The 13402-nt window shown below is 39.0% G+C and overlaps 3 protein-coding genes across 3 annotated transcripts; all 3 read left to right on the forward strand.

Annotated features, from left to right (window-relative positions):
- The first annotated feature begins 3242 nt into the window (after nucleotides 1-3242).
- LOC140140591 (uncharacterized) lies at nucleotides 3243-3905 on the forward strand. The gene has a single exon (XM_072162347.1). The coding sequence runs from the start codon at nucleotides 3243-3245 to the stop codon at nucleotides 3903-3905; it is 663 nt and encodes a 220-aa protein (XP_072018448.1).
- Nucleotides 3906-4025: 120 nt separating this feature from the next.
- Nucleotides 4026-4523, forward strand: LOC140140592 (uncharacterized). The gene has a single exon (XM_072162348.1). The coding sequence runs from the start codon at nucleotides 4026-4028 to the stop codon at nucleotides 4521-4523; it is 498 nt and encodes a 165-aa protein (XP_072018449.1).
- A 124-nt stretch (nucleotides 4524-4647) lies between these two features.
- LOC140140593 (uncharacterized) lies at nucleotides 4648-5301 on the forward strand. Its single transcript, XM_072162349.1, has one exon. It carries the CDS (start codon nucleotides 4648-4650, stop codon nucleotides 5299-5301), a length of 654 nt encoding a protein of 217 aa, XP_072018450.1.
- Nucleotides 5302-13402: the final 8101 nt, after the last annotated feature.

Consider the following 13402-nt stretch of genomic DNA (forward strand, 5'->3'; position numbering starts at 1 on the left):
TTAAGAAGCAGAAGATCTTATAAAAGTGATGCATTATCTAAAAGTACAGAATATGCTTTATTGCAAGCTGCAACTCGAAAGGTAGAGCTAGAATGTCGTGCCAAAGCATTGAAGGAAAAACAAGCTCTAGAAAGTGAGGAATTTAATATCCAAGCCAGGGCAAGGGACTTGCAACAACAAAGAGAGTGGTTGGAAATGAAGACTGAAATAAACATAGAGCAAGCCAAAATAGATGTATTGGAGGATTATGAACATAAATCCCAGAGCTTAAGAAGTAGACCAAAATCGGTGCTTGATGACCTCACAGAAGCTCAACCAGATACAAACACATCAGTGAGGCAGTGGTTGAACCACAACACTAGAGAAGGTCAAGAAATTGATGGCAAGTTCCTAGCTAAACATGATACAATTGGTGCTGTAGGTCTAAATCCAGGGCAAGACCAAAATACACACATGTGGAGTTGGGACCTGCAAAAGAGCAGCCAGCAGTGGGCATGACTACTGATGGTAAAGTACATACTGATTTAGGTCAACAAGTTCAACCAAGAAGCAGGTTAACAACCAGTCAAGTTATGCAAGTCAACTTTCCACCACCAAGTGAAGTCTTGTTTCCTGCAGCAGCACCTGAGGAATCAGAGAGTACAGGGGACAGAATACCCCCACATTATTTGTCTGCCACTAAATATGAAAATATTGATGAACAGTATGGTCAAGAACAGTACAGTGAACAGTATGAACATGAAGGGCCTTCATCAGTAATGTACGGTCATAGAGTAACTTTGTCACCAGAGCCTGATGTGAAGAAAAAACAAGTCATGTTGCCACGGCAACATGTAACAAGCGAGCCAACAGAAGTTAAAGAAGAAGATACCGGCATGACCAGTAACATAGAAAATTTGGCACATAACCAAGACAACTTGACAAGGCTGCTGGTAGAGCAACATAAACAAGCAAGTCTACCAAAACGCACCTTCAGGCATTTACGGAGACCCGCTTCTGTATATTACTTTTATAAGAGCCTTGAATTCATAATCGAAAATAAGAGCAAAAGCAATAGAGACCGTCTGTACTATCTTGAACAGTACACAAGAGGTGAAGCCAACAGTTTGGTGAAAAGTTGTATTCACATGGATGATGAGGTTGGTTACCTGGAAGCAAAAGGTTGCTGGAAAGGAAATATGGTAATAAGCACAAGATTGCAGAGGCTTACTTAGCAAAGATGAGGCAGTGGCCGAATGTGAAAGGTGATAGTTCAGGGCTACAAGATTTGTCATTATTTTTGTTAGAATGCAAAAATACCATGACCAGCCTGGGCTATACTAATGAGTTGCAAAGTACAGCAAACATTAGAATGTTGATGATGAAGTTACCATATAGTATGAGAGACAGATGGAGGAGACAAGTAGATTATGTAGAAGAAGAAAGAAACAAAGTGGTAACATTTGAAGACTTCACCTCCTTCTTAGAAAAACAGGCTAGAATCGCAACTAATGCTGCCTACGGTAGAAGTGTGACGGAGAAGGAAGATAGTACTAAGAAGGAAGAAAGGGTAAAAAACCCAAACTATCAGACTTATAAAGCTAGAAGAAATCTAGCAACAAACACAGAAGCTGTGTCGGCAAGTGTGACATCAAATAGTCCAGGAGCCAGACCAAATGTAATGTCATATAGTCCAGGAGCCAGGCCAAATGTGTGCGTCAAGTAGCCCAGGAGCCGACAAGCCGTGTACATATTGCAAGGGTAAAGATCACACTTTGGAAATGTGTAACAAATTGAAGGAAAAGCCTATAAATGACCGGTTGCAGTATCTAAGAGAGTTGGGAGTTTGTTTTGGCTGCCTAAAGAAAGCAACACATTACAGTAAAATCTGCAAATACAAGCTTACCTGCAAGACATGTAAAAAGCGCCATCCAACAGTGCTACATGTGAAACAGGAAGAGACACAGAAGTCTGATGAAGTTGCTAATCAGACATGTGGGCTTACAGGCGCCGGAGTTAAATCAAGTGAATCATATCCCACAATAATACCAGTCATAGTCTACTCAAGAGTTTCCAGAATGTCTGTAGAAACTTACGCCTACCTTGACAACGGCAGTGATGCTGTATTCTTTTCTGAAAGGCTGCAAAGGGAACTACATGTTAAGGGCAAGAAAACCAAGTTGGAAATTGAAACCATAACAGATGATATCATAGTGGACAGTGAAATCATCCAAGATTTAGAAGTTTCTGACATGAACAGAAATAATATCATCTCTCTTCCAAAGGCATACACACAAGATAAGATCCCTGGTGACTTGGCTGACATCATCAACCAGGATGATATTGATGCAATTCCTTATATGGAAGAAGTTAAGCTAGGAAGATTAAATGATGAATCTCAATGCCATATTGGTCTCCTCATAGGAAATAATGTACCTAAAGCATTTGAGCCAATACATGTAGTAAATAGCCAAGGTGAAGGACCTTTAAGCCTGCCAAACTAGACTCGGATGGACAGTGTATGGTGTCAAAATAAAGAACACAAAAGGACATCAGTCATCCACAGAATTAAGGCACATGACACTATTGACCAGCAATTAGAGAAACTCTACAATGCTGAGTTCAATGAGCGAATCATTGACGATAAACCAGAGAGAAGCGTGAGTGAAGGACAATTCCTAAACAAAGTAGAAGCATCAATCAAGTATGTAGATGGGCACTACCAAGTAGGTTTCCGCTCAAAGATGATGACATGAAATTGCCGAACAATATACATCAAGCCGAATTGCGAGCATGCCATCTGAAGAGGAAGTTAGAAAGGGACTCGGTTTTCAACGACCAATACACTGCATTCATGAATGATATGTTTAAAAAATGATTATGCAGAAGAAGTGCCCAAAGATGCATGCAATAGAAAGGATGGCAAGGTGTGGTACGTCCCCCACCATGGGGTGTTTCACCCCACCAAGGGCAAGCTACGAGTTGTATTTGATTGTGCGGCGAAGTACATGGGCCAGTCTTTAAACTCACAATTACTAAAAGGACCCGACTTGACAAGCAACTTGGTAGGTGTGTTGACGAGGTTTAGAGAGCACCCTGTTGGAGTTGTAGCAGATATAAAAGCAATGTACCATCAAGTGTGTGTACCAGAATCAGACAGAGACTTAGTAAGATTTCTATGGTGGCCCTCACGGTGACCTGAGTCTGCCTCTGAAGGAATATAGGATGAATGTGCACTTGTTCGGCGCGCAACCGTCACCTTCATGTGCTTGAATTTCGCACTGAGAAAGACCGCTGATGATGGTAAGGAGAAATACAGCGAAGAAGTATGCAACACGGTGCTGTCCAACTTCTATGTCGATGACTACCTCAAATCTATCGAAAGTGAAAGCAAAGCTATTCAACTCGTCAGTGATCTCACCAATTTGTGTAAGGATGGTGGTTTCAAGTTGACCAAGTGGTTGAGTAACTCAAGAGAAGTGTTGCAGTCAGTTCCTGAAGACGATAGAGCTGAGACTACAAAGACACTAGATTTGAAGAATGAAGAGTTACCATCAGAAAAGGTGCTGGGGTTGCTATGGTCACCACAAACCGACAGGTTCGGCTTCCATATTATAGTAAAAGAAAGACCTCCTACCAGAAGAGGCATCCGAGCAACTGTAGGCTCCATCTATGACCCGCTAGGATTTGTTGCTCCAGCAATCCTGCCAGCAAAACAAATATTGCAGAACTTAAGCAAGCTGCAGCTTGGTTGGGATGAGTCTATTCCTAGCGAGCTACTGACCCGTTGGGAAAGATGGCTTGATGAAGTACCGAAACTGTCAGATTTCACCATCGAAAGATGTTTCAAGCCCAAGGACTTTGAAGAAAGTGAAGTCCAGATGCACCACTTCTGTGATGCAAGTCAGAAGGGTATGGTTCAGTGAGTTACTTACGATTCTGTTAATGAGAGTGGTCAAGTGCATCTTACTCTCCTGACAGCCAAGGCAAGAGTTGCTCCTTTGAAGATCATAACTATACCTCGCCTAGAGTTAACTGCAGCTGCAATGGCAGTAAAGGTCAACAACATGTTGCAAAAGGAACTACAGTTGAAGGTCGAAAGCACATACTTCTGGACTGATAGTCAGACCGTGATCAAGTATATTAACAATGACACCGCCAGATTCCACACCTTTGTGGCTAATCGAGTCGCACTGATTAGAGATGGCTCCCAGCCACACCAATGGAAGTATGTAGGAACCAGCTCAAACCCTGCAGACGACTGCTCAAGGGGCTTAGCCGTTGATTGCTTCCTCAAGAATAGAAGGTGGACTGATGGTCCAGACTTCTTACACAAAGCAGAAAACCAGTGGCCAAAGACTACCATTGGAAACAGCGCTGAAGAGCTAGCTGATGATCCAGAGGTTAAAAAGAAATTAGTAGTCAACACAGCGTTGACAGAAGAAGCAACAGATACAATGGAGAAACTACTTACGATTCTCCTCATGGTATCAACTTTGTCGTTGTGTTGCATGGATCCTCAGAGTCAAGAAATATCTCCGTAAGATCTGTCATGATAGAGATGATGATAGAGTTGATGATAGAGTTGATAATGGAGATGATGATGGTAAAAAGAATGATGAGAATGAAGAGCATGGCAACATTACAGATTTGCTTAATGTTGCTGACATGCAAGAAGCAGAAAGAGCTGTAATAGTATATGTCCAAACCAAGGAATATCCAGAAGAAATTAAGACACTAAAAGAGCTGCAATTGAGAAATAATGACAGTCAGCCAGAAGGCGACTTGCGACAAGTTAGCAAGATTAAGAAAGCAAGTCCTCTCTACAGACTTAATCCATTTATAGAAGATGGAGTAATCAGAGTAGGTGGTCGACTGGCTAAGTCAGCTCTACCTGAAAAGACAAAATTTCCATCAATCATACCAAAGAAGTCCCACATTGCAAAGTTGATTTTACATGACGTTCATGAAGCAACTGGACATGGGGGCAGAAACCACATGTTGGCTCACCTGCATAAGAAGTACTGGATACCAAATGCTAATGCAGCAGCTAGAAAGGTTATCAACAGTTGCATCACCTGCAGAAAGAGGAATGCAAAAGTACAACAGCAGATGATGAGTGATCTTCCCAAAGACAGAGTCACTCCAGGAGAGCCACCATTTTCAAGAGTTGGAATGGACTATTTCGGTCCACTAGAAGTTAAACAAGGCCGTAGTCAAGTCAAGCGATATGGTGTAGTGTTCGTCTGCCTTGCATCCAAAGCCATACACATTGAAATGGCAGCGTCTTTGGATACCGATGCCTGCGTAAATGTCATCTGACGATTAGTGTCCAGAAGAGGCCAAGTGAAACAGATCCGCTCTGACAATGGCACCAATTTGATAGGGGCAGAAAGAGAGTTACGCCGAGAAATTGCCGCTTGGAATCAAGACAGAATCCATGACTACCTTCTGCAAAGAGAGATTGAGTGGACCTTTAATCCACCAGCAGGAAGTCACCATGGAGGCATCTGGGAGCGTCAAATCGAACAATCAGGAAAGTGATGTGCTCTGTTATAAAGGAACAAATACTAACAGATGACTCTCTTCATACATTACTGTGTGAGATAGAAGCCATAGTTAACAGCCGACCACTCACCAATGTTCCTGGAGAAGTATCTGATTTAGAGCCACTTACACCAAATCACCTTCTTCAACTAAAGAGTGACATGATCTTACCACCAGCCACTGCAGGAAAGCTGAGTCAGTATGCCAAGCGTCGGTGGAGGCAAGTCCAGTATCTGGCAGACCTGTTTTGGCGCAGATGGATCAAAGAATACCTTCCTCAGTTACAACAAAGACAAAAGTGGATTCACCCACAGCGAAATGCCAAGGTGGGAGATGTCGTCATGGTTGTAAATGAATCTACACCCAGAAACGTCTGGCCGCTAGGAAGGGTGATTGAAACTCTCCCAGCAAGTGATGGACTGGTTCGACGTGTGCGAGTGAAAACTAGGACAAGCATTCTCACCAGACCCATTGATAAACTGTGTTTGCTGTTGGAATCAGAAGTCCCAGATCAAGATATAGGAGTGAAGAAAGATTCTACTTCAGCTCATCCACCAGTACCAGCACTGGGTAACCCAAGTACCAAGCCTAAAACTACGTCCAGTGCTACCAACAATGAAACTGTATCAGTGTCAGGTACTCCAGAAGCAAGACCACGACGAACATTGAAACCAGTGAAACGCCTGGACTTGTAAAGAACTAAAGAATTAATAGTGTTATAACAACAAGTCACTGAAACCGTTATAACCAAAAGGTATCAGCTAAGCTAAATTGCCACTTAGTCTGGAGGCTAAGCTACGGATCAGCTGATATATAAAATAAGACTAAACATCAGTTTACGTTAAATTGCCATGAAAGGCAAGCTGACACCTTGCTTTCACTTTGGAACAACTGATGCAAACTGTCAAATTCATCATGAGATCTACCAGATGTGATGACGGATGAACCTATCTGTACTACAGATGTGAAGACTGGTGATTAAATCTCTACAGCGGCGTGTCTGCGTTTAGTGTGAAGTTGCCAGATTCAGTATACAACTCATCGTCAAGATCAAGAATGAACATGTTTGACACCTACATCACCACATCTGTGAATTTGATTTTGTAAAGAAGAATCCTATGCATGCAATTTGTACCGATGGAACCAGTGTGCATCATTAGCAAGTTTGTTTAAAGTTTGGTACACCACAGGCCCATGGAGTTTTAATTTGCAAGATTCTACATCGTATTCTACTGCTTCAAATGTGTGCACAATTTGTTGGTTGTGTACAGTGATCTACATGTAATCCATATTTGGGATACACATTTGAAAGTAATGTTCTCTGCGTGTATTTTGGAATCTCGATAATGCTCAAATTTGGTTTCTCTTGAAATTATTGCTCTGCTATTTATCAAAGGGTATGCATGATCGAGGTCTGAAATAATTTCACTCAAGTTTGTAATTGTGTATTCCTATCTACATGTACTTTGCAAGTAAATGCATCCTATCAGCATCTGGTGTTTTGACTATAACCTGGATTGACTGAATTTGCAAATTTGGGCCATGGCTGCTATGGTTGTGCACAGGCAGTCATATTATATCAAGTTGTGTTTTCTCATGGCTGCTATGGTTGTGCACAGGCAGTCATATTATATCAAGTTGTATTCTCATTTACAAGGTGTACCAAACAAGATATTCGCATGCAAGGAGTTATGTACTCTCATCTAAAGGACAGCAACAGACTGCATTTTTAGTTACAAACTAAACATTATTGTGTTCATGTTGATATGTTGTGATCATGTTGCACTTGAATAGTATCTCCCATGTGTTCAGTTGGCTTTTCCAATCTCACCAACATTTGCCTGTTGTGTGGGCTTTTGTTTGGTTTTGTTTCAAGTAATTTTGGTTGGCATGGGCAGTTATCTCTTGAGTGCAGCATCATCTATCTTGTAAAATGAAGCTAAATAATTCTTTCATGTGAAGTTAAAATCACTTTGAAATGTCCAAAACTCAGTTTATTTTTTCTTTTGGATCAAATCACTTGAAATTTTTGAAATGTTTTTTTGTTTTGAATCATAGCATTGATACAAGTTTTTTATCACACAAGTGAATCAGATAAAGGTTTTTGATTTCATAAACTTTATTCATGTTTCAAAATCAGTCAAGTTTGATGTTTTGAAGTTTAAGGGGTCACAAAGGCACCTCTTGTAAAAGGTTCAGTTTTGTCAGTAAATGGCACACCAACACTATGTTTTAAGAAGTAATTGTTGCTGGTAGCAGACAATTAGGCGCCGAATGTTGATGCCATTTACCAAAATCAAAGTTTGTTTAAGTGTTGTGCATCCTTAATCATTGCATTCCTATGGCATGTTTGTTTATGTGATGGCGCCCTTGAAGTATAAGCTAAACATAGCCTGCAGCCCATCAATCACATGTAAATTGGTGCCGAATTTGGCACTGGAGGCTGTCATCTTGGTTTTGATGTATTGTAGTGTAGAAGCTCTCGGTAAAGACACAATTAATCTTTACCTAAACCAACATAATTAGTATTTGTGACAAGAACAAGAAGAAGAATAGCAAGTGAAGATAATAAACATCATCAAGATACGTTTCAGCTAAAGTGTATCCTTGGATTTGTGATGATTTGTGTCACTTTTTGTTGTTGGTTCCGAGTCATCGAAGATTGTATTATTTAGTACCAAGCTTCTGCTAACCAGGGGAGCAAAGCAAGTTTGCCCCTACAATGCCTACTACGGGGATGTGCGACAGAATCGGGGTGCATTTTGGTTTCTTGATGGCCCTCAATTTCATGAAAATTTGGTTATTTTTTTCAGCCCTCAAATGAACAAAATCTCAAAAATTTTACAGATTAGACACTAAAAGTGACCACCTAAATAACATATTTGAACTCCCATGGCCACCAAACACAACCCTCTCCTGTATAGTTTAAATAGGCCTATTAATATAATTTTAAATGCTATTTTATTATTTTGTTACTAATTGAAAATCTAGAATAGTATAACATTGTAGGCCCCTATATGATGCCTTAAATTAAAGTTTAAAACGTTCTTCCAATATTAAAAACTATTATTAAATAATCCCTAACATCTCAGACAACACCCCCCTCCCCAACACACACACCCCCACACCCCTACACCAACAACCACATGCCAAGTACATCGTGCAACCGCGCGTGCACCCAGCACTGCCCCGCTAAATACACTACCCTATTACGAGCAATGGAATAGCCGTCAATCATACACAGTGGTTGCTCCTGGAAGGAAGATTATACCCGATATGACGCGGTTGCTCATGGAAGACAAGAAGGATTATACCCCTTTTCATTTACTTTGTACTTCTGAGTGGACAGACTGTAGCTACTGTAGATGTGTATTGATGAAGTAGTGCATTATGTCTACTGGAGATATGTGTATTGATGGAGTTGTGCGTTGCTTTACTCAGTGAAGATATGTGTAGGCCTATTGATGTTGAAGTGCATGTGCATTGATTACGTCTACTGCAGATGGGTATATAGCCTAGTGCATTTGTTACGTCTACTGCAGATAAGGCTCAGATAGGCCTGTGATTTATAAGTATCATTGCATTGCTATCTACTATACTGTAGACCTATGTATCGATGAAGTAGTGCACTTGCTTACATCTACTCACTGCAATGCAGATGTGTATTGATAAAGTATTGCATTGCTATCAACTCTAGCTAGGTTTATGTATCATAGTAGTGCATTGCTTACAGATATTGATGAAGCAGCGCATCGCTTATAGGGCCTACATGTACTGCAGATCTGTGTAGGCCTATTGATGAAGCTATATAGCAGCTTATAGCTAACGGTTGTTTGTTGTGACTTGTGATCATTTATTAAATTTTCGGAATAATACTGGTATAATACTATAGTCTAGGCCTGCACTTACACCTTTATCCAAGAAAGCCATCATTTTAAATCAAAATGCAAGATGCGATCAACTGACCCAATACAGGTAAAATGTTCACCCTTTTGGTCAACTTTATGCGTGGAGAGCTCATTTCTCCTTCTTAGTGATTTTATCATTTTGAAACAACTTCTGATTAAAAACATCAAAGAAAATCTCATTTTACGCCAAAATTAAGCTCAACAAATCTGCACTGAATGATGGTTGCATGGGTGCCTGAGCCTCGAAGGATCAGAGACAGAAAGGTGAAGGAATAAAAAACAAGAATTGAATCAACCTTAACATTAATATTGAGAACGTTTTGTACATAATGTGGTAAAGTGCAACTTTTTTTGAAAGCATCATTTTTAGAAAATGTGATTATTTTTGACCAAAAGTATTGTTTTTGCAAATGAAACAACTTTGGGAGGGTTGCAAAACGATTCCTCTATTCACAGCTTTTTGAATTTTTCAAATCAACAAAATAAATGTCAAGTTATGCAAAGACTGATGTTTTGTAATTTTAGGGGGGGGGAGTTATTTCTTTTGAACCCTGTATATGGTCGAATCCAACCAAAAGTGTCCACGGGCCAAAAATAAAAGTCCGAAATAAAAATGTCTCCACAATTTTTTCCTTTTGCCCATTGATTGATGACATATTGGCCTTAAAGGAACCAAAAGTGCCATTACTAATCTTGAAAAATAAATCCAGGACGTGTGATAGTAAATGTGATATCAAAACCCAATGATACCTACGAATTCCACTAGGATGCTTTCACTATCGCAATACTAATCAACCTAAAACAAATGGAATATTCCCATTAACGCTTTTTAGGTGTAATGTAGACCACAGGGTGTCAGGAAAATGCTAGCTCAACCAGAAAATATTTGTTTTTATTTTTATAACGCGATCAATATGATCTTAGTCAATTTATGCTAGTTTATTTTTGAAAATGAAGTTTAGGTCAGTTTCTGTATTTTATTTATCAAATGAGTATGGATCAATTTACACATTGTATAAGAACGAGTAGGATATATGTTTTCAAGAATATTAGGAATTATACGCATACACCTAACGCTTTATACAATGAAAAGGTGAATAACCCCGGGTATTCGTAGGTAACATGAGCGATTTAACAATATCTATATTGAGTTTAGAGGTTTAAATTTTGCTATTATGGTAATGAATTAATAAAATGGTAGTTTTTAGATCTCTTTCAGATGGTACATCCAAATGAATAAATGCTATTACCTTAGATCAAAACATTTTTGATGCTTTTAGCAAGATTTTGACCACTTCATTTTGATATACAAGTAGTTAATCAGCAATTTTACATAATAAATAATTGTTGAATGAATCCGTATATGGGTAATAATAGTGTCCTGGGGTACCGCTTAAAGTTTTTGACAATCAATTTCCATTGGTAGGGACACTTCATTACACATGTCATGTATTATGCTGTATTCGTAAGTAACATTTCAGTATTTGTAGGTAAGAATTAGACTTTTGGTGGATATCGCAAAGCACTTTGAATGTATTATTTTCTTTATGTGCGTTTATTGATACTTTAGACCCTATCATGTATTAATAATGTCGGTTCACAGCGGTTGAAAGAGGATTGAAGTAAGAAACAAAGGCACTAAAGTGACTTTAATTTGTTAATTGCACACAAATCGCTTAAAACCGTTATTGCAGACTTGTGAAGTCCATCTTGGAGTCAGTCACGCCTCTTGTGGCCTTTCGTTTGAGGGCAACTACAATTAGCTTTATACCAGGGTCCATCACTGTGTTGTCTAGATCATGAGACAATGAGAACAGTCGTTTTTCCATGGTATTCGTAGGTAACCTTAGCGAAAACGTCAAAAGTTACCTTCAAATAAATCAATTTGGACACAAATTACTCAGAAACCAGAAGGTCGGTAAACATTCAAAATGAAGCACACATGACAGTTGACAAATCCAAGTATATATCCCTTCTAATCTTCTTTGAATCTGATTTTTCTTTCAAATGAGCAGACCGTCGTCTATTTCAGTACATATTTTTCAACAATTAAGCCGTATTCAGTTTTGCATTGTGGGCATGTATGTGAATTCGCAACTTTCATTGACATATGATTTGATAGCAAACATACAGGCCTTCGTTATGTACCAATATGGGCATTGGCATGAATGGCGGTGTTTCACAATACTGTCATGATGTCAAATTGTATTCGTAGGTAACATTCGGTTACGAAATTTACCTCTGAATACTTGCTTTTATTGTTGACATCTCAGAAATGTTTAAACGCGGGCTATTGAAACTTGGTAGAAATAAAGAGTGTATTACCCTGCACCTATTGCTTAACTATTGTTTACTATTCTCTCAATTTGTGGAAATGACCCAGCTTTTAACATGTATTCGGAGGTAATGCATATTTTTACCAAACCTACCTTTGTGCCATTTAGAATTTCTGGCAGCTAAACACAATAATAAAGATGTCCGAATGCAATGCATTTCAGTATTGGACATATCAAAGCTTGTATCAATTAGCATTTATTAGTGATTTCCATTTTTTAAAGATATATCTAGTGCTATGAAAAATTGTATTCGTAGGTAATGTAAAAAAATACCACTCAAAAAATTATCACAAAAAATTCATAATTATGTACAAATATGTGAAACATTGAACAGGCAATCTTTGAATACACACCTTTCAGGAAATCAATTTAGATTCAATCCAATGACTTCTTTTCATAACTGATTTACATGTTTTTAAAAATACCTTAAGAAATATTTTGAAAAAATGGGTAAAAATAGCATGTTTTGGGGTCTCTGTGTCTAAGTTTTTCACAGAAGGGGTCTTATTATATATGGCGCTTGAAGCGTATGATCAAAGCGAATAAACACAATACAAAAACGAATGCCAATTGATTAATACTTTTAAGTTATAGCCCTGAACATGCCGTGTACACTTTTCGTTGGATTCGACCATATATGTGTAGGGCCTATGCATTTCTTACGCGCCTACTGCAGATACCGGTAGGCCTATGTGTACTAGTGATGAAGTATTGCATTGCTATCGGAAAAGGTTTTAGGCTATGCTAGTTTTGACCAGGTGGTGGTCGCTGTGCATTCTCTAAATTCAGTAAATTTCCATCGTCAACCGTGTAATTGAATGTGATTATTTTGAAATTTCAAAACGCTTGAAATATCACAAACAAATAGGTCTATGTTAATAAATAATATAAATACAAGCTAAAACCGTTGGGGTTCGATAATGAACCCCACAAAACTAACCAGTATATGGAAAATGCCATACGGCCGGGCGGTTTCACAAGTTGCCGGCTCGATCATGCGGGCGATCATGCCACTCGCCGCCTGGTTTTGGCGTCGCTTCAACACTTCAAATAAAAACAGATATAACTGAATAAAAAACTGAATCTGTAAAGTTCCCCATAATAGAAGCTTAAATGAAATTTCAGTCCTTAATTAATACAGGGATGACGTTAACAAGTGAAAAATATTGTCACGCCTGGTAGAAAACGCTGCTTAAAAAAGTTGATTTTTACGTGCTTTTCAATGGAGAAGTTATTTGGTGGTTTACGCCCTTAAACACCACCTGAAAACGCCGCCCCTTCCACCCAATTTTACGCCCAAAATTACCAATAATATTGATTGAATTGTTTGCATTCCATTCGGTTTGGGAGGGTTGCTATTCTTGAGAGTAGTTAGCCCAATTGGGCGACTTTTAATATTTTCGGAGACTTTTGACTTTTTCCTGAGGACTTCCTGTCCTATAATATCCAATAATAAGGAAAACATTTAGCAACTTTGTGGACAACAGCTTCCGTAACTTCTTATATTTACCTGTTCCACAGGAATTAAATTGGTGAAATGAAAAATTGGGCGACTTTTTGACGATTTGACTCGCGATTGTGGCTGAAATTTGCCCGGAAATTTAGTGGCAATCCTGCTTCAATACTCAAGCT

This window comes from Amphiura filiformis, chromosome 19, assembly GCF_039555335.1.
Source record: "Amphiura filiformis chromosome 19, Afil_fr2py, whole genome shotgun sequence".
Classification (NCBI taxonomy): Eukaryota; Metazoa; Echinodermata; class Ophiuroidea; order Amphilepidida; family Amphiuridae; genus Amphiura; species Amphiura filiformis.

Excerpts from the sequence above, each read along its gene's own strand:
- LOC140140591 (XM_072162347.1), top strand. The coding sequence starts at position 3,243 with ATGTGCTTGAATTTCGCACTGAGAAAGACCGCTGATGATGGTAAGGAG.
- LOC140140592 (XM_072162348.1), top strand. The coding sequence starts at position 4,026 with ATGGCAGTAAAGGTCAACAACATGTTGCAAAAGGAACTACAGTTGAAG.
- LOC140140593 (XM_072162349.1), top strand. The coding sequence starts at position 4,648 with ATGCAAGAAGCAGAAAGAGCTGTAATAGTATATGTCCAAACCAAGGAA.